General features: G+C 45.3%; 1 protein-coding gene across 1 annotated transcript in view; it reads left to right on the top strand.

The window, feature by feature from the left end:
- MRPS36 (mitochondrial ribosomal protein S36) overlaps positions 1–21,573 on the top strand; it is a 94,057-nt gene that overhangs the window by 46,619 nt on the left and 25,865 nt on the right. Inside the window, exon 2 of the mRNA XM_044075460.1 lies at positions 6,205–6,271. Within this exon, the coding sequence (XP_043931395.1) occupies positions 6,205–6,271 (67 nt within the window). The remainder of the gene's footprint in view (positions 1–6,204; positions 6,272–21,573) is intronic.

Below are 21,573 nucleotides of genomic sequence, written 5' to 3'. Positions count from 1 at the left end.
GAAGACTCTTGCATCGTCAACTAAAGTTTTTTTTTTTTTTTTTTTTATAGCCTCCTAGCCAACCCTCAGCTGTAAGTGGGAGGGTACTCGCGTCCCCTCCCCCGCCCTCCGCCCTCTGGTCCCAACTTCCAGCGCCAAGAGAAGAGCGCAAACTTTATTAATTAAAATAAATAAATAACTACATAAGGCGCCCTTTACAAGGCCAGCCTGTACGGCGCCCTAGGCGGTCGCCTAGTTCGCCTATGCCTAAGGCCGGCCCTGCATGTGGGTTCGGAGCCGATCCTCTGCTCAGACTCGGCCGCTTAGAAAGCCTGAAAACTTCTGATTGGCTCGTGGCTAATAGGTATCCCATGATGCATGTGCACATTCCCCAGATCTCGTTTGCCACGTCTTCAGTCGGAAGCTTCTTTTGGTTGGCCATGGCTAAGTGATTTGGTTCTTTATTATTCTGCTTGTTAGAAGTTTTTAGCTTTGTGTGAAGTGCTTTTCTTATTGCTGATAGCCTTATTGTGGTACTGATTGTGTCAATTTAACCGGACTTGATTTTTACTGGATTTGACTTTTCTGCTATAAAATTTTGGGGCTGTTGGCCTTTTTGTGTGTGTGTTCCGTAAGTGTGTGCTTTCTAGACTAAACCGTTTTACTTGGAGGTATTAGTCTGTTCCCTTTTCCTTTACACTAGGTTCGTTTAAGTTCGAGAACCTAGTAAAACTTTCCTTGGTTGGTTGTTGAGAAATGGGGCTAGATCTGTTTGTTAGAGGATCTAGTTCCTCTCTTGTTGAGTGAGTGTGTTTTTTCTCTTCAACCGCCTATATTGACTGCCATTATGTCTGTCCTCAGAGCCGATCGAGATTCTGGACACTGATATTGATATTGCAGTATCGGCACCCAGTGCTTCGGTGCCTATCACTAGCAGTCCTCTTCAGAGCCGGTCTACAGATATTCCACCTGTCTCCCCTACTTTAAAATCACCTATATTGCAGAGAGCGAGGTCTCCAACACTGTCCTCCAGGAGCTTTTCTGAAGAAGACCTCGAGAGAGTGATGCTCAGACTCCTTCGTTGGCCTTGCCAAAATTTTTATCCGCTCCGACCACTTCTGTCTCGAAGCAGACTCCTGTTACCGACCCTGCTGTTTTTCCTCCTCCAATCCAGATTGGGCCTTTGGAACCGATGCTGTCGGTACCGACTATAGTGGTGTCCTTGGCTCCAGCACCCCGGGTGGTTGTCTTGGAGCAGAGCTCTGCTCCAACACTGTCTGCACCGTCTGAAGTGTCTAGGGTCCGAAGCTCTTCGGTCGGGCCCGAGGGGGACACTTGGAACCGAACCTCTTCGGTGCCGAGTCTTCCTCTTGGTGCATCGGCCCGAGTGAACTCGGACCCTACATCGTTCTCGGAGCAGATTCCTCTGGATCCATCAGCACCTACGCTCTCCGGAGTCGGGGCATCGTTCGGAGCCGGAGGAATCTGTTTTCGTGAAGATGAGCATGTTGGATAGTTCATCTGTACCACGCAGGAGTACCGATGCTATACTCCCTCAAGCGCTGACTACGGTCTTTGCATCCTCTACCCCAGGCTGGTAGAGACTCACCGTTTGGGTGGTCCCTTATCTTCCGAGACCTCCCCAGAATATCCCGCTGAGGAGCCCCCTTGGAAGAGATCATGTAAGAAGCATGTAGACTCCCCTGATGAGTCTGACACTGACCTCGAGTTGGAGGGGTCCCCAAAGTTGTCCTCTGAAGATGTCTCCTTTGCAGACATTTTGGAGATCCTCGGGCAGGGAGGCGGCTGGCCCACCGTTACCCCTTCTGATGAGTCAGTGTACCTGAAGGCTTTTGGGTCTCAACCCTCAGCTTCATGGGTGTCTCCTCCATTTGATGAATTACTAGATCCCGTGAGTCAGAAAGCATGGTAGACTCCTGATGCCGTGCAACCGGTCTCCAGGAGGCCAAATAAATTTCTCTCTGCCCCTAAGGACAGAGTGTTATCCAAGGGGGTTTACCTGTTGATGCCATGGTGGCTGCCACTAAGAAGGAGCTAGCAGAGACCACTTCTATCCATCCACCTAATAAGGCATCCTGAACGATGGATAGGTACGGGAAGCGTATCTTCTCTTCAGCGGCTTTTATACTCCGCTGAACTATCACATTTTACGAGACTTCAGAGAGATCTCCTAAAGGAGTTTGGACTGCTTCACTCGAGTTACCCTGAAGAGCATCTCCTATCTACAGTCTTGGCTCAGTTGGCTACCCTCACATCTATTGTTAACTCCATGCGGCTGATCTATGCAGCTGATGGTGCAGAAGTCTCCTTAAGGAGACATTCCTGGATGCGTCTATGCAACTTTGCTGAGCCTTTCAAGTCTACATTCACCAATGCTCCCATGGAAGAATCCTCTCTTTTTTGGACCCAAGGTGAAAGATACCCTCAGCAGGTGTGAGCAGGAAGGAAAGACTCTCTGCCATGGGAGTCTGTTTTACCATTCCTTCTAGACCTTACTCTAAAGGTCAGAAGAGCGGCAAAATGTGACTCAAGAAATCACAGAGACCTTTCCAGGACACACAAGGTGATTTCCTCCTTCAGAGGCAGGGGAGGAGGAAATAATGGTAGACATCCTCCTAGAGGCAGGGGAGGCCCAAATCTGGGAAGTCGTGATTCCTTTCGTGATCGTCCCTATCGGCGTTCCTGATGTGGAACCTGTGTGTCTTTGGAGCCGGTCGGGGGTCACCTGTTCTTGTACCCAGAAGCCTGGCTAAATCTCACTCGAGACAAGTGGGTTCAAGACATTATTACCAGAGGTTACCCTATACCCTTTTCCCTTCCACCATGCCCTCCCAAAAGGATCCCAGCTGTACCACCCAATCACAGGGATCAAGCGGCTATAGAGATAGAAAAAGATCCCAACAGACCAGACAGGATTCGGAACATACTCCAGGTTATTTTTAGTTCCAAAACGAACAGGGGACTGGAGACTCATCCTAGACCTCAGCAGGTTAAACGAGAATGTAAAGAAGTCCAAGTTCCGAATGGTCACTCTGCAATCCATGCTCCCTTTGTTGGGGAGAGACAGCTGGATGTGCTCAATAGATCTCCGGGATGCCTACTGCCACATAATGATGGACAAAGCATCAAGGAGCTACCTAGGCTTCCGGCTGGAGCCAATCATTACCAGTTTCGGGTGCTGCCCTTTGGTCTCACCACAGCGCCCCCCCCCCCCCCCCGGAGTGTTCACAAAGTGCATGGCAGTAGTCCCAGCTCATTTGTGGCATCAGGGAATCAAAGTCTTTCCATACCTGGACGATTGGCTCCTGACCGCCATCACCAGGCATCGCCTAATTCAATTGAGAGATTCCGCAATCAAGCTCTGTTCCCAGTTGGGAATCTCTATTTTAAACTGGGAAAAATCCTCTATTTTGCCCACTCTGTCTAACTTTTTTATAGGAGCAAACCTAGACAAGGTCGATATGACAGCCAGACTACCTACAGACAGAATACAGAATCTTGCACAACAAATTTACAAGATACTTCCCCTTCGAAGAGTCAAAGCGAAGGTGGTGTTGCTGCTTCATGGAACTATGGCATCAACCTTAACCTTGGTACCTTTAGCAAGACTACATATGAGAATACTCCAATGGCTCCTGTCATCCCAGTGGTCGTTTCAGCAGTTGCCTCTACATCATCAGATCCTGATTACAGACTCTTGCAAAAAGGACGTACGCTGGTGGATTCAACCAGGTCATCTTACCACAGGGACTTCCTTTGTACCACACCAACCCGTTGCCACTGTGACCATGGATGCCTCTCAAGGTGGGGGGGGGGCATTATCTTGGCAGGACTGTCCAAGGCACATGGCAACTGTGACCATGGATGCCTCTCAAGGTGGGGGGGGGGGGCATTATCTTGGCAGGACTGTCCAAGGCACATGGCAAGAGCAGGAGGCCCATCTGCATATCAGTGTCTTGGAGGTGAGGGCGGTGCTTCTAATGTTGCAAGCACTTCACGACTTTCTCCCTCCTAGGGACGATAGCTATCCAGACCGACAACATGTCGGTTGCCTGGTATCTAAATAAACAAGGTGGAACCAGAACATACCCTTGTATTGAGAAGCCATACGAGTTTGGAATTGGATGATTTCTTCCCAACGCTTTCTCATTGCAACGCACATCTGGGGACTTCCATCGTGATAGCGGACAAGCTAAGCAGGGCAGTATTACCTCACGAATGGTCCTTGAACCAGAAAATAGCCAGTATGATCTTTCACAAGTGGGGGCAACCATGCTGCGACCTCTTTGCCAGTCCCATCAACACCAAATGCAGCACCTTTTTCTCTCTCATTCCCCCCCCCCCCTCCGGGAGAGTCTCCAAGAGATGCACTAGTCCACGATTGGCCCCGGGACTCCTTTATGCTTTTCCTCCTTTTTCCACTCGTCCCCAAGGTCATACAGAAAGCAATGCTTTTGGGAAGCAAGATGGTCCTCATCACTCCTTACTGGCCTCATCAGATTTGCTTCCTTTTCTCTGGCCTCACCTGTTGGACTGCCCATGGACTCTGAACTCAGTGCCAGACGACCTGACACATGTCAGGTTCTCTTCACCCCAGTCTCCACACTCAAAAACTGACAGCATGGCTGCTCCAGTTCCGTCACTAGTCAGGCTTCATGATTTTTCTCCAGCTGTAACTCCTATTACCTCTTCTCACAAGCCTTCGACCAGAAAATTGTATCGTAGTAAATGGAAGAGCTTTTCCATATTGGCACACAATAGAGAAGTTGATCCATTTACAGCTCCCATTACTATTGTTATAGAGTTAATTTCTGAACTTTCACCAAGGTTCAGTGGCTGCTACACTCTGAGTTCAACTAGCAGCAATATCCAATTTTCATGTGGGGATTAAGGATTCTCAATCTGCAAATCCTTTCTTAAGGGTTCCATGATGTTAAGACTACCTGTGCAAGACCCCGTTCCTCCTTTGGACCTGAATCTAGTTCTATCTAGACTTATTCCTCCTTTTTTTTTTTTTTTTTTTTTTGGTAGCAATAACCTCAGCCAGGAGAGTTTCTGAATTAAGGCTCTGTCTGTTAAACCTCCATAAACCTTCATTTTAATTTTTCACAAAGATGGGGTCTCTCTCCGGACCAACCCTTTTATTCCTAAAGTCTGTTCTCAATTTCACTTGCCAGTGCCCTTCCCTAATCACTCCAATAAAGCGGAGTATACATTGCACCAATTGGATGTGCATAGGCAACTACGTTTCTATATCCACCGGACCAAAGGATTAAGAAAATCAGAACAGCTGTTCGTTTCGTTTGCTGAGGCGAGAATGGCTTGCCAGTTTCCAAGGTTACACTATCAAACTGGATCTCTAGTTGTATTTTCTTTATTTACAGTTCTCAAGGAAAGGAGTTGCCCTTTAAGTCAAAGCGCATTCCACCAGGTCCTTCTACTTCTGTTGCTTTCCAAGCCAGGACACCTATTGATAATATATGTGCAGCCGCAACATGGGCTACCCCTTATACCTTCATTTCCCATTATAAATTGGATTTAACTTCCAGGGGTAGAGCTTCGTTTTGGTTTCACGGTACTCAGGAGTATCTTCCAGTGAGCCACCCATTCAAGATGCTAGGGACGCTGTCCCACACGTAATAATGGAGGCGAGATAGGACTACATAACACAAAGAAGTTATGTACTCGCCATAACGTTCCATGTATGTAGTCCATCTCGTCAAACATTACGAACCCACCCACCAGCCCCCTTCCTGGAGGATCTGGATACAGTTTTTTATTTTTTTTTTTACTACACTGGTTTTTGCCACAAGGGCGCCTCTTATTACAGCTTATTCTTCCGGACCTTCATCCTTTTTCCTGTCCTATTCTGGTAGACTAGTAGCAAACAAGATCTGGGGAATGTGCGCATGCATCATCGGATACTATTAGCCACGAGTCAATCGGAACTTTTCAGGCTTTCTAAGCGGCAGAGTTGGAGCCGAGGATCGGCTCTGAACCCACATGTAGTAATGTTCGGCGAGATGGACTACATACATGGAATGTTATGGTGAGTACATAACTTCTTTTTGTGATTGAACCCTATGTTTTTCTTTTTAAATTGCAGATCAGCTTTCATTTGTTAAGACGATGTCCAATATACTTTGCACAGTTTTTGTTGCAGTAGGTTGGCTTAACAGTGTCTGTTTTAATAATTCCCAATAGGTTGTAAAGCCTCACGTGCCTTTGATTAAATTTCCAGAAAGACTGGTTGGGCCTAGTCAACCCAGTGGTAAGTAATTGCTCAAGTTAATTTAATTTTTTATCTTATTTCATCTTAAGTTGTTTTCTTCTAGAGATAAGTTGTCAAAACAAGTTACTGGAGAATAACAAGACTTCATTGTAGGCTTCTCTAGTTTGTAAATGCTTGAATACCTGCTGTCTGAAGCCATTTAGTCAAAATTCCATATCTGGTAATGCTGAAGATCTGCCAGTAAATAATTGAGCACCTCCTTTATTTTGTGACTCCTTAACACAGGAAGGCTATGCTAATAGTACTGTCTTGGTCCGTATATTGCAAAGTCCAGCATTTTTAAAATGCTTTGATATTTTCAGGCAAGTTTTCTCTACAGTGTTCCTGGATTTATTGCTGTGGATCCTTGTTCTCCATCTGCCATTTTGTATTTTGCATCTTTTTCTGCAGAGTTTTTTTTACTTGGACAGATGCAGGCCTGTCATTGACAGATAGTACCACATTCTGGCTTCATCCGTACCTTCAGCTATCTCGAGTTAATTTTGATTCTTGCAGTTTTTCAGTTCTTCTATTGGAGGTAAAACAGTTCTTCCAGTTATTGCCCTTTTTTTCTCTGTCTCAAAGTTCTGAGTTCTGTAACTCATGATGGAAGAAGTAGAACTCGTGGGATGGTTCCCCTTGGTGTATGGTGGGTAAACAAGTTTTGCCCAATACCCAGGACTGAACACCCTTTGTCCCTAAAAGAAAGGTCCATGTGTTCTTTGGTAATTCAGTCTTCTAGAGGCAGGAATTGTCCTTCACTAGTTGTGCTCAGATCTTCTATTTTTTGTGGAGTTTTGAAAATTGAGAGGCATACCCCTGGTCGGCACCTTCGGAGGTACTTTCCAGGGTGCTTGCACTGTTTTGCCCCATCCTGATTGGCCTAGTTCTGTGTCGACCCAGCCCAGTATTTGGGAGGCTATCTTTGATGTTTGGTTGCTGATCAGGGAAGAGACCTGTTAACCATCTAGAGTGAATGAACTGGTTCAAGGAGGAGTTGCAGGGGTCTGTGGTCCAGGTGTGAGAGTGGGCAACTGACTTTTGTTGTGACCAGAAGTTGCAGACTTGGCATTGTTAAAGATTTCAGTGTTATGTCAGTACATGACTCACTGACTGCATCTCTCATCAAGCGAGGGCTTTGTTTTTCCACAGTTCCTCACTTGTAAAGGTCATGGCAATTGCACGTCAGTGAGCACTGACATGATCTAAAGCCTCGGGACCAGAAGTCAGGTTAGAGCTTCCTTTCATGTTTGATCTTTTATGCAAATTAGTTTTTGGAATCTTCATTTCGGAGTGTGACAAACTGAGACCTGGAGCAGTTTTATGGGATGGTACTTCTGTCATGTAGTGCTTGCTTTCTTGTCTGTACCAAGGCTGGAATCTATAGATGCAGTCTTCCACAGTGGTATGGTCATCTTTCTAGGGAGCCAGTCTTTTTTTTGTTTCCATATAGGCCTGGAGGTATTCACTTTGCAGCTGATCTTTCCTGGAAGGATGATGACTGTTGACTGGAATGAAATAATTTTCTTCCTCCCAGAGCTAATTTCTCTGTGGTTGTTGGATGGGCTCAAGATTGACAGTCAGCATCCACCTTTGCTTAGTTCAGACAGGGGATGATCTTCAACGTCTTTGAGTTTACGGCCCCAGATGTACATTTTACTTGTCTAGTTTCTATGGAATTCTTGTAGAAGGGTATTGGAGACCTTCCCTGATTGGTGGTCAGAAAGGATCTCATTCCTGTCTGTTATGATTGAGAAATCCTGCTTCTTTAAAATTCAGGAGGCTGTTGCAGCCATAACAGAGGTAAGCATAAAGCATTTGTCCTCCTGGAGGAACAGTTTTGACAGTCTGCTGCTAATTTTTTGGTTTGCCCATCTGGGGAGAGACTTCAAACCTCATAGGATTTGCATTTGTTTGGCAGCTGTTCTACATATTTTCATTTCCCCACTTGACGGCTTCCTTCTTGTTTAGAAGGAAGAAGTAGCCTCACAGATGTCATCTGTTCAGAACCAAACATTCAGTAGTCACTGTACTTCTGGCTAGTGGATTTCTTGTAGACAACTGAGACCAGTCCTTATTGGGTTGAGAAGCGAAGGGAGTTAAACAGGAAGCTAGGGGAGATGCCCTCTGAAACAGTGGGGGCTGTCCTATTCTAGGAAGTGGCTTACAAAGATGACTTCTTACCATCTGGTGGGGGAAAGGGCACTCGCTCCTTTTCTGTCCTCCTGCTATTGGCCCAGACCAGAGGGTTAGGATTCGATTTCCTCTGCTATTCTCTTTACAGAAAAAAAGCTGTAAACCTTGGGACTGTTGGAGTGCTTGTTCCTTGTTGTCTGAGGGCAAGCAGCCTTCCCGAGTTAGGGAACTGAACTGTTTGGTTTCTAGTTCTTTAGAGATTCTTGCCTTTGCTGCTGGTTGCAGATGGAGGAAAGCATTCCATTTGGTGTGTGTGTGTGTGTGTGTGTGTGTGTGTGTGTGTGTGTGTGTGTGTGTGTGTGTGTGTGTGTGTGTAGGGGGTCAAGGTCTGTGAGGACTTGCCTTGTTTTGACTTCTGGGATGTATGGGATTGTTCACAGGAAGAGCCCTCCTTGGAGGCTTAGGTTCATAGGTAGGTACTAGGCTATCAGCCCAAGGACCTAAGTAAGCCTAGCCAACAAGGTTCCCCGGCTTATGTCAAACAGGAAAGTATTTCCTGTGCCCCTGTCGAGCAGAGCTACAGAAGTGATCCCAGGGTTGTATTTCCTATCCACTCAAGATTTTTCTTGGAGTGCTAATGAGGAACTTTGCTTGACATAGATGGGTAGCTTATTCCAGAGTATAGGAAGTCTCTGGGACAGGAATTATCCCTCCAGCATGTCCTGTTTATTGTGGTGACCAGGTTTAGGTCCCTAGAGCATGTAGCTCAAAGGGATTGGGATTTCTTTAGGTGTAGTATGTCCAACAGCTCTGGGTTTAACATATGTTTGGCAGAGATCTCCTCTGAGTAGGCGATGTGCTACAGAGTAAAGCTGGAGTTTTTGAGACGGTCAGTGTAGGGCATCTGTTTGTTTGAGGCCAGTAATCCTCTGTGAGGTACTTCTGTGGCCTTTCCAGCTGGGTGCAGATGTCTTGTGAGGTACATTCCAAAAGGGGCATTGTAATCTATAATGGGTCTGAGTGCCTAGGTTTTTTTTTTTTTTTTTTTTTCCTGGATGAGAACCCTTTTGTGATGAGGTGTGCCACATAGGATTTCCTGACTTCTGTGGCGCTGATTATCAAAGGAGAGACTACTGCCCACCTGGGTCCCAAGGTGTCTTATCACACACTCTGCATTAAGTAGACTGCTGTTTATGTGGTAATTCACGGGTACAGAGTTTTTACCAAAGGGGATGACCATGCACCTTTTGGCATTGAGCTTGAGGCCATGCCTCTTGACACCAGGCATCTGTCCCAGTGAGGCCCTTTTGTAGGATGTCCACATCATTTGCGGACTCCACTATGGCTTCTAGTTTGCAATCCTCTGTGAACTTTGTTAGCCAGAGCCCTTCTGTGTTGGCGTGTACTTCAGAGAAGTAGATATTAAACCGGAGAGGTCCTAGGACTGAACCCTGTGGTACTCCGATTTGGAGTCTGCAACTTTTACAGTGTGGGTTCTGTCAGTGAGCCAGTTGACAACCCATCTTGTGATGTAGGGATTTATAGCTAGTTTAGCTATAATTCCAGAATGGGGGATGGTGTCAAAAGCCTTGGCGAGGTCAAGATAGGCTGTGTGAACCACTACCCTCATCTACAGCTTTGGTGACTGCCTCAAAGACCCAAGCTGGGGTCCCTTGTGATTCTTGCTGTTTTTAGGCTTTTGAACCTGCTCACTTGGAGGGCTTAAGTATTGGCAGGTTGTTCTTTTGCTAGTGCTTCCTCTAAGTGGTTGACATGTCTAGACCTTTTGCCAAGGTCTTTGCTGTGATGGGTGGATGCCGCTGTCCTTTGTGGTATCCTTTTATCTTGGTATAGCTGGCTGGTATATTTCTTTATCAGCATCCCATAGCATTTGGTGTTTGTGTAGGAGCAACAGGCTCCCATTAAGTAGGGAACTGGAGACTTCATTTTGAGGACTTCCTGCTCTATCTTCTCTTGGAGGTAGCATATGGTTTGGAAGAGGGTTCTTGATGCTCACCCTCTTTCCCTGCTTTGGGGAACTATCTTTTTTAAAGGGATCAGAAGGTGCCTGTGTGCCTGCCCTCTTCTTGGGTGAAGAACTTCTCTGTTTAGCGGGTGGGGTGTGTCCAAGAGTAACTTGAAATACACTGCCCAGGTTTTTAGCTTGGAGTTTTAGTAGTAAACTGCCAATTCACTTTCTTGAAGGGGTCAAATGCAGCCAGTCTGTGACCAATACAGGTACATATCAGGTCAGTTTTATCTTTGTCCTTTGCTTTTTATATCCTTGTTTTGGTTTTATTGTATGTATTTGTACAAAATGACATTGAAGCTCCCAGTTGTGGCATGAGACTTTGTTACAGGTCTGCAATTACTGGTGATGGCCAGCTCTTAATACTCTAGGTCATTTAGGTATGCTTGCTGGATTTGAAGTAGGGCAGGATCCTGGAGAGGATTTACCCCCTTCTTGAAGTGTGTGTCCAGGCACTGACATATCCTATGCTTCACCATTGGCTAATAGTTTTTTGAGGGTAGATATTGCTTTCTGCCTTCAGAATATTCCTTAGGGCATCATTGGGCTAGATCTGCCTTTTTGGTGGGAGTGAGAACATCATTCTGCCTGTTGTTGCTTCTTTTATTCTGGGTCTAGCAGAGGAAATTGGGAACTGCAGGAACATTTTCTTCTTGCCTTCAGGTTGAAGCTATTCTCCAGGGTAATGACTTTTACACTGTACCCTAATCTCTGAGCTGCAAGTATCTGGGGGTTCTGGGCACCTTTTGCTAGGTTACATGTTCACTAGGCCCTACCTCAAGCTTTGTGCCCATTGAATGGTGCACCTCGACAGTTATCCCACTCCACAAAGGGGGGGGCCAAAACAGACCCTGGGAACTACCGCCCATTAGCCAGACGAGCCTCGTCTGCAAGGCCATGGAACAAATAATCATGGAACTCAAACAAGGACACTGGAGATCTCCAAACTCTGGACCCCACACAGTTTGTGTTTGTAAAAGGCAGATCATGTCTCCTAAACCTGATAGACTTCTTTGAAGTAGTCACTAAAGCCATAGATGAGGGTAAGGTGGTTCACACAGCCTATCTAGAGCTTGCCAAGGCGTTTGACACCACCCCCCACTCTGGAATTATAGATAAACTCACTAAACTAGGTATAAATCCCTATGTAACAAGATGGGTTGCCAACTGGCTTACTGACCGAACCCACACCGTGAAAGTAGCAGACTCCAAATCAGACTTCAGACAAGTGGAGTACCACAGGGTTCGGTCCTGGGTCCTCTCCCGTTAGCCTGTACTTCAGAGAAGTAGATACCAAACACAGAAGGTCTTTGGCTAACTAAATTCGCAGATGACTGCAAACTAGGTGCAATAATTGAAACTCCCAACGATGTGGACATCCTACAAAAGGGCCTCACTGAGACAGATGCCTGGTGTCAAAGACATGGTCTCAAGCTCAATGCCAAAAAGTGCATTGTCATCCCCTTTGGTAAAAACTCTGTATCCATGAACTACCACATAGGCGGTAGTCAACACCGAAAATGTGATGAGACCTTGGGACACAGGTGGACAGTAGTCTCTCCTTCGATAATCACATCACCACATCGGTCAGGAAATCCTATGTGGCACACCTCATCACAAAAGGTTTCTCATCCAGAAAAAAAGGTCATTGTTCCCCCCTACTCATCACTCAGACCCATTATAGAGTACAACCCCCCTTTTGGTATGTACCTCACAAGACATCTACTGGAAAGGCCACAAAAATACCTCACAGAGAGGATTACTGGCCTCAAACAGATGCCTTACGCAGACAGTCTCAAAAAAATTCAGCTTTACTACTCCATCGCATATTGCCTACTCAGAGGCGATCTCTGCCTAACATACACAGCTATATCAAACCCAGAGCTGTTGGACATGCGACTAGGGGCAGGTTTTGCCCTTTGCCTAAATATAGTTTTGAATTCTAATCTTGTTGGTTGCTGTGCTTGATTTGGGTCATCCGTACCCCTTTCTGTAGGGAGAATCACTTTTTGGGGTTTAAAATTTCTGATGTGATATATACAAGTTCTTTAGCTGTGGACCCCCCCGTTCCTTTGTATGAGAGTTTTATGTAAGGGTAATTTCTCTCTACCTCCTCATCCAGGCTCCTTTGCCTTTGAGGTCTTATTCTTGGCTAGGCTGTAGGCAGGAAGAAGGTATTTGGGGAGTATTTGGGTGTCAGGCCTACTCCTGTTGTGCCCCAGTCACTGTTGGATAACCCTATGGCCACTCCTGATTCCTCAGACAGCTGATCTTTTTGTAACGGTCCCTTTGTTGTTGTACCACAGTTACCATGGACAAAGATGGTCACATCCTCTGTGGCTGTAGGGATGCCATTGGTGTGCAAGAGAACCACTGTTTAGTTTTCTGGGGTGGTTGGGAAGAGGCAGGTGACCCTTCTCTTAGCCAGGATAGGGAACCTGTACGTCGGTGTGTTTTTTATTTTAGGGGCTTCTCAGGAAGTGAGAAAATTGAGAAAACGTGCCTTTTTCTATTTGTATTCTAGTTTACCTGATAGTTGGCCTTTTACTCCCAGGAAGCATACCTCAGCCTCATGAGTATAGGTTTTCTGTCCCCAAGCAGAACTAGCACCATATATATATTTATCAGCAATGAGAAAGTTGGCTTGGCTTTATTCTCAAAACCTTCCTAAATATGTTGATGCTGAAATTAACTTTCCCTTACACAGGTAAGTTCTGTTTGGTGTTTCTGCAGCTGAGGTTCTCAAGAAATGGGATATAAGGGGTATATTGAGTTGAGATTACTTCATTTTCCCACTCTTCTTTTTTACAGAAAAAATAATTTCCTCCTCGTTTTCCTTTTTCAGTAAGCAATTTAATCAGCAAGGAGCTGTCAAACAGAAGTTTACCAAAAAAATTGCAAGGAGGTTCCAAAATGAAAGGAAAGGGCTCCTAAAAATCAAGGACAGTCTTTCTAGTCAGCATGACTGTTTCCCTGGTTCTCTCCCCTCATCCCATTCAGTCCTGGTAACCTGTCCATACGCATCTTCCTATGTGGAACCAGATTGTGGCAGACTAGTTTTAAATGTAATTCAATGGGGTAGTTTTGACAGTACAAATTCCACCCCACATTCCAGGTGATTCTTCCTTGCCCTGTGAACTAGGTCTCCTTGCTTCCTTTCATTCTGCAGAAAATGCTTGCATAGAGAGTAATAGGACCAGTGTCTCCCTGTAAGATAAGCAAAGGCTTTTCTTAAAGGATTTTTCTGGTACCAAAGTAGGAAGGATCCTAGAAGCCTGTCCTTTCCTGCCGACAGACAAAAGGAGGCTGAGCCCTGAAAGATCTGATGGGCTTGGTGCCCAAACTTGTGTTTTAGGCATCTCTGCCCAAGCTGCCTAACAGTTTGGGTGCATGGAAGGTGTCCAAAAGCTTTGGAAGCTGGAAGTCTGTTGTATCCTTGGCAGGATATAACTTGTATAGTTTACTCTTCATGCCAGGTCTGAAGAAACCTCATCTCCAATCTCTCATGACAGAAAAAAGTACATAAATGTCAGATGTTGGCAGTGATCAGTGCTTTGAAAGCTTTAAATCGTCTCTGGTCCCCAAGACCTCTGCAAGTGCACACAGAAAACATCATAGTGAAGTAGTACAACATTGTACCACTTTTGCAGACTTGCTACAATAGCTGGGAGGTAGTAACCCCACTCATGGATTCTTCAGGCTTCATCCATTCCATGAGAGCAACACCTGATTGCAGACAAGCTAAGTAGGACAAGTACTAACACCCATGAATGAAAACTTTATCCTGGAGTCTTTCAAGAATTGATCCAGCTACGTGGAACACCTGAAGTATATCAGTTTGGCTGCTCTCAGAACAGGCAACTAAACATTATGCTGGCTGCTCTCAGAACAGGCAAACATTATGCTCCAGTACTCCTTGCAAACTGTCCTGGAAGAGAGATGCAGAAGTCATAACCCAGTAGGAATGTTCCTGTTTGCATTTTTTTTTTCATACTTTTCACTGATGCACAAGAATCCTTGGAAGATTGCAAAGGATTCTCCAAAAGTTGTGGTGGTCTTCCCTTTTGCTCACACAGACAGTGGTTGCTTGATGAACCCCAACCTGAAAACCCTTCAGCTAACCACCCAGATGATAGAATTGTGATACCTTTTAGGCAGTTTTGCTGAGGAAGTGTCGAAGGTACTAAAAGAAGCAAAAACTGCCACTAGAAAGTCTTGTGCAAGTAGAAAATACTTTCATTTAGTGCCCATCCAAGAATCAGAACCTTCTTCTGACCCAGCTACCTGTGGTTATTGATTTTTATTTGTGAGTTGCTGTCCCCTTTTGTCCAGTAATTCCTGCTTGTGTGTCATTAGATTCACCCCCCGCCCTGCTTTCTAACCTTAAGGACTGCATATCTGTCTAGGAAACCTAGCTCTTCCTCTGTATCTTAATTTTGCAATTGGAAAGCTTACTCTTGTTCAATTTGAACAAGCTGATTTGAGGTTTCTAACCTGGAAGATATGTTTTGCCAGTTATGACTTCTGCTAGCAGAGTATCCAAGTTACAGGCACTTATGATGAGACAGCCCTTCCTCATTTTTCAAAAGGGTAGGGGTCTGTTTGAGAACTAACCTTTCTTTAATGCCTAAAGTGGTCTTGGAGTTTACCATGAAGCCAGGCTGTTGATCTCGCTGCCTTTCTTCCTTGAACCAAGAGTAACGGAGAAATGATTCTTCACACTCTGTCCATAGGTAAATCGGGAAAGCTGATCTGCAGTCTCCTGTGAGGGTAAGAGGAAGTCAACCAGTGTTTAAGTAGATTGTTTTCAGATGGTTGTCTCATTCTCTTGCCTTTTGTTATGCCCCTCCATAATAAGCCAAACCTAGGCATGGTTAGGGCTCATTCCACAAGGGCTTTGGCTTCTTCAATGGTTTTCTTGAAGGGGCTAGACTCTTAAGCATTCTAGAGGCAGAAATGTAGTCCTCTGTACGTACTGTTACAAAGCACAGCAGACTGGATTCCTTTTCCATATCCAGAACAGGCTTTGCTAGGACCATTCTCCAAGGGCTGCTGGATTATGTTTGTTTTTCCTCCTCCGTTCTTCCTTTCTAAGCTGTAATTGCTTTAGATAGCTTGGGCTACACCAGCAGTGATCTAAATGCTGAACACAGTAGCCTCCTCTCCCTCCAGTCCCCTTATTTTGGTTTCCCCTTTTGTTTTGCCAGGGAGTGTGTGCATAAACATGTATGCATGTATATATAATTTTATCATTAGGTTTGCGAGGGTGTTTCTAGAGCTGCAGACAGACGTTTATGGTACCGAGGCATGCCTGGCTGCACTTGTGGGGATTTTTGTGGAACCCTTTAAGACTTTCTTCATCAATGCTCCCTTTTGGATTTGACCCTTTTTGATCCTAAGATCAAGGAGCAAGAAGGATGTGAAAACTTTCTGCCATAGGACACTGTTTTCATCCCCTCAAAGGACCTTCTGTAGGAACCAGAAAGGGGGTAAGAAAATGTGGTTCCTTAAGTCTCAAGTGTTTTCCCCAAGACTATTTTGGAGATGGATCCCCCAAAGTAGAGGAGGGTATTCTAATGGTAGACATTGCCATTGTGGCAGAGTGGGTCTGCAGAGCCAAGGCTTTAGAGGTTTGTTCACCAGAACCTTATCTGTGTCCTGAAGAGTTGTTTGACTGCTGCATTGGGGAGGCAGTCGGGGGGGGGGGGCTTATCTCTGCTCCAGAAGCCTGTATGGCCATCGCTGAAGATGTCTGGGTGCAGTCAGTCATCACCTGAGGCCATCATCTCCTTTGTTTACCCACCCCTCCGACAACTAAGAAACTCCCCAATGTTCCCCCACCAAAGAAAAGCAGCAGCAGCATTGGAAATAGAAAAGCTGCTGTCGGAGTTGCCCAGAACATCCCACCAGATCAACAAGGGATCAGAATTTACTGAAGATTCTTTAGTGCCAAAGAAGAATGGGGACCTTGGGCCAATCCAATACCTATGCCGTCTAAGTCTTATCACTCAGTATTCCAAATGCTCACTGTACAGTCAATTCTCTTGTTTACTAAGGAAGGACAGCTGGATGTGCTGATTAGACCTACAGGATGAGTACTGTCACATCAAAATAGAAAGTCCAGAAGGTTTATATGCTTTTGGCTGGGAGCCAGTCATTTTCATTTCAGGGCCCTGCCCTTTGGTCTCATCACAGTCCTCCAGCTGTTCGCTAAATGCATGGCAGTGGTGGCAGCTTCTCGGACTACAAGGGCACCAAGTGTTCCCCCTATCTGGATGACTGCTTCAACCAGGTATTTCCTAGTCTGTGCCAAGGATTTTATTTCACCTTGTAGTGCCTAATTTGGAACAAAAGTCTCAACAGACCCAGACACGAGTCCTGGAGTTCATAGGCTAACACTTTGACACTACTACCCAGATAGCAAAGCAACCATGAGACAGATTGAGTACACTATGAGCTTTACAACTTCTTTCCTTTCAAACCCTTCCAGCCAGGCTGGTACTACAGCTTCTAGATGCAATGGCTATCTCTCTCTTTACCCTGCCAACATTTTTGAGAGTTTTGCAGTGGATGCTGGAGGTCCAGTTGTCAATCAGATACCAGTCCGTGAACTTCCCAGTTTGTTTTACCAAAGTCTGCAGGGACCATGTAACTTGGTGGATTCATTCATTTTGAGATTTCCAAGGGTCACCCCTTTCCCAAGGCCACTGTGACCACGGATACTTCCAGGTTGGGGGTGGTGTGCATTATATGGAGAAGACTGTCCAAGACGCATGGTCCCCCCTTGAGGTCTGTCTTCACATCAGTGTATTACAGATAAGGGCAGTCCTCTTAGTGTTGATGGCCTTCCAAGACGTCCTTCCTGTAGGGATGATATCCATTCAGACTGACAATATGTCAGTTGTCTGGTACATCAGCAAATGGGAGGAAACCCACTCCTTATCTCATGTCGAAAAGTGATGCTAGTGTGGCAGTGGGTGATTTCCTTCGGTTGCTTTGTAATACTGCACATACTGGGGAAGTTCAGCATCTTGGACAGGGTGAGCAGGTGTATTTTACTGCCTCACTAGTGGACCTCAACCCAGCAGTGGTGAAAATAGTGGGTTCAACCATGCTGCAATCTCTTTGCTTCTTCCACCAGTTCCAAATGCAGGTTCTTTGGCCTGAACCCTCCCCCACCATCAGAGGGGGATTCACAGAGAGATGCTCTTGTCCACGAATGGCGCTCCAATCTTTACACACTCTCAAAACCCTGCAAATTCCAACATTTCTACAGAAAGCTTCTCAACAGAACGGTACATTCATCCTCATTGCCCTGTTTTGGCCTAAAGTCCGGTTCCCCTTCCTTTGGCCTTATCTGATACACCTGCCTTGAATACTGGATCCAGAGCTCCTGTCTCACCAGTGTGGAATCCCTCAGTTTGTGCCCTCAAGTTGACCGCATGGTTTTTCCACTTCAGTAGGCTAGGCTTTCTTCTGTAGTATTATGTAGTTTCAAATCTTCTTAAACAGCATCATCTAGGAAGATAATCAAAAGTTAATGGAAAGGATTTTCTATTTGGGCTTCTGAAAGGCATTTGGAGCCTTTTTCTACCCTCATTCCTGCAGCATTAGAATTTCTTGCTTCAGTTATTCATGATCAGCCAGATGCTTTGCAACCAAAGTGCACTTATCTGTGATTCCCAATTTTCAGATGGGGACAATCACTCCCCTCTGCCCTCTCTAGTTGTGTAAAGCCTTCCTCAAGAGTACTTTCCTTCTCTGATCACCTATTAAAGATACCATCCCTCATTGACATTTCACTATTCTGTTGCAAGTGTGGACTCTGCCTTGCTTCGAACCAGCAGCCAAAGCAGATTTGAAAGTTCCTGTCATGAAAAAACATCATTTTGGTGGCTGTTACATGAGCTAGACCAATATCTAACTCCAAGCCTTATATTTCCACATGGGCAGGGTTTCTTGGCACACCAGTCCCTCCTTTCTCTCTTGGTTGGCATCTAAGGCAGCACTTCATTTTTCAGTCCTCTTTTTTCTAATTTTTCTAATGGAGAACATGTGCTTCATTTATTGGATGTACGTAGTTGCGATTCTACCACCACTGAATGAAACCTTTCAGGAAATCTGATCAATTATTTATCGCCTTTTCCGAAGCAAAATTGGGCAAGGCTGTGTCAAAAGTTACTTTAGTGAGATGGTTAGATAATTGCATCTCTCATGTTTATCAGACCAAAGGCTTGGATTTACCCAGAAGCCCAAAAGTACATTCAACAAGATCATTGTCTGCTTCTGCATTTTTGCCGCGGTTACCTGGTCAAATGTTTGTATATTTATTGCTCACTAGAAATTGGATTTTTTTTTTCCTGGGAGTAGAGTAGCTTTTGGTTCTGCTGTACTCTGGACTATCCTCACTAGAAATTGGATTTTTTTTTCCTGGGAGTAGAGTAGCTTTTGGTTCTGCTGTACTCTGGACTATCCTCACTAGAAATTGGATTTTTTTTTCCTGGGAGTAGAGTAGCTTTTGGTTCTGCTGTACTCTGGACTATCCTTCCATGAGGACCATGCTGGGATTCAAGTAGTCTATGTCCCATCAGTTTAATGGTTGGGAAAGACCAGTACAGTTGTGTAAAATCTTACTATAACAGTAGATGTCCATTGCTTTACTGTTGCAGTATTCTTGAAAGAAGGGAGAGTAAAAAAAAGCTTGGTGTAATGGTAAATGTGTTTAAACACAAGGTTTGATTCTCACCTGGGGTATTTGGGTGGGAGGTTGAAGGCTGAGAAGAGCCCTCAACAAACCCACATAAAATCATTTAAGCAAAACCTGCTCTGACCCTAGAAACCATATCAATCTTATGCTTAGTAAATGAATGCACTAAAGACTGTGTAGCCGCTTCAGGGATGGAATAGGTGTCCACCTCCTTGAAAGCACCAGCAGAGGCCGCAGCCCTAGTAGAATGAGCTCTAACAGAAGCAGAGACTTGCCATACAAAGAATAACCGAAAGAAATTGCCTTCGATATCCAGGAGGAGAGGAGATGAAATGGCCAAACCCAAAGACCTGGGATGAAAGGAAACAAAATGCTGATCGGACTTTTAAAATAGTCCTAATTTTATTCAAATAATACCAGAGTTGTCTATGCAAATCCATGGTATGCAGGACCCTCTCTAGCAGACTGAGGATTAGTTGAAGGGGCACCCTGTCCGTATGAAATTCCAAAAAAAGTAGTAATGGCTGTAAGGGCCTGGAGCTTGGAAACCCTCTGAGCAGAAGAGCGAGCCAGCAACAATTCTTCAAAGTACAGTGCTCCAAAAGAAGCAGAAACTGCAGACTGTCAGTTTTTCCAAAATAAAATTTAGGCATCCAAGAAAACCCATTCCTTCTCCTTGGAACCTTATGTGCAGGGTGCCTTTCAGAAATTTTGACCTCAAAACGAGAAGTCTGTGGAGGAGTTAAGGGCAGATTAGCAGAAATGGTTGATAAATGGGCCTTCACAGAAGAATAGGTGAAGCCAAGGTGGAGCAACTCGCACAAATGGAAGAGGACCAGAAGAAGCCTTACTGCAAAATGGTCCTGGTTACGAGCAAGTAACCAGACAGAAAACTTCTTCCATTTGGACATTTTGTGGTTGAGGATTTCCTTGTCTCCTGTAAAATCTTGAGCACATCCTCTGTGCCAGAAAGGGATCAAAGCCCTATCACCCACAATGTCATTTGCAGAGTGGACAAGGGAAGGATGAGACCCCCCTTGTCCTGTGTGAGGAGATCCAACCAGTGAGGTAACTTGTGGTAATTGCCCCTGGACAGATGCATTAAGATGGGGAACCATTGCTGCGTGACCAGAAGGGAGTCACTAACCAGATTTTTTGGGGAAGTCCAGATGAATCTTCTGTGGGACTGTTGGCAGTGGAGGAAGAGGAGGGAAAGCATAAAGGAAAATCCTCCTCCCCTTACATGGAAAGGATAGGTCCTCTGTTTTCAGGCCAGATGGCATGGTACTCTGGAAGAGGGCAAGTAGCCTGTTCAGAGGGGAGGCAAAAAGATCTACCTGAGAAATGCCCCACCAATGGTCAATGTAAAGAAATGCATCTCTGAAGCATCCATTTTTGTGAGCCTGTGTTTTGGATCAGCTCAGTCTGCCACAAGATTGTGCTTTTGAAGGAGTATATGCTACCTGAAGTGCCATCCTGCAGATGAAATATTTTGTGGCCAACTGCTTGTTGACATAGCATGTCACAGTAGTGTTGTCTGGGTACACCTTCGAGGGGTCTGGAGAGAACATGGGGTGAAAAGCCTGAAGGTCCAGAATCCGAGTCTTTATCTCTTTGATTATAGTCTGTCTCATGGGGAGGCTGAAGACCTTGAACTTTCAGGTGACCGAGTTGCCTCCCCACCTCATGTCAGAGGCATTGGTGAGCAGCTCTTGAGCAGCAACTGGAGGCTGAAAGGGTCGGCCTGGGTTTTGAGTGAATTGTTGAATCCACCACTCAATTCCTTCTTGAGATATGGAAGGAAGGGTACACAAGTCCAGAGGCTGATGATGCTGCAGCCAAACCGACTTGAGGTACCACTGCAGTTTCCCCATATGCAGTCTGGCAAGAAGCATTGGAATAGAGGCAGTGAATTCCCGTGCCTGAAGAAACTCCCTGGCTGGCGTGTCAGTCAGGGGAAGAAGAGACTATAAAAGATGGCTGTCGACAATACCTTTTGGAGGTGGGAGAGATGCCAACATTGACACCATCTGAATCCTGCAACCCAGATAAACATGAGCCTAAGATGGAGTCAAGATGGACATCTAGAAGTTTATAGTTTAACCCCAGACTACAGAGATGGTGATACTCAAAAATTACACCTTCTCCCACTCTATTGTTGCAGGGAGAGAAATTGTCTGAGCTTAGAATTTCCTACAGAGATGCTCCAGCCCTAAGAAATTGAAATGTGAAGCTCCAAGGGAGGACCCAGAATTTTTTGATCACCAGGCATTTGATCCACAAGTGGTCATCCCCTTTCTCTTCATTCAGATAACATCCATCCTTCTCCCTGACCAAAATTTCAGGGTTTTAGACAGGTTCAGGAAGAAGGGTTCACACCTGTACACTCTCTAACCAGTGCATGCGTGTTAGAAAATCAGAGCCCTATCT

Source organism: Protopterus annectens, chromosome 6.part1 (genome assembly GCF_019279795.1).
Source record: "Protopterus annectens isolate FY-2018-M chromosome 6.part1, PAN1.0, whole genome shotgun sequence".
NCBI lineage: Eukaryota > Metazoa > Chordata > Ceratodontiformes > Protopteridae > Protopterus > Protopterus annectens.
The sequence above is the reverse complement of the archived record's forward strand: the minus strand, read 5'-3'. Positions and strand labels throughout refer to the sequence as shown.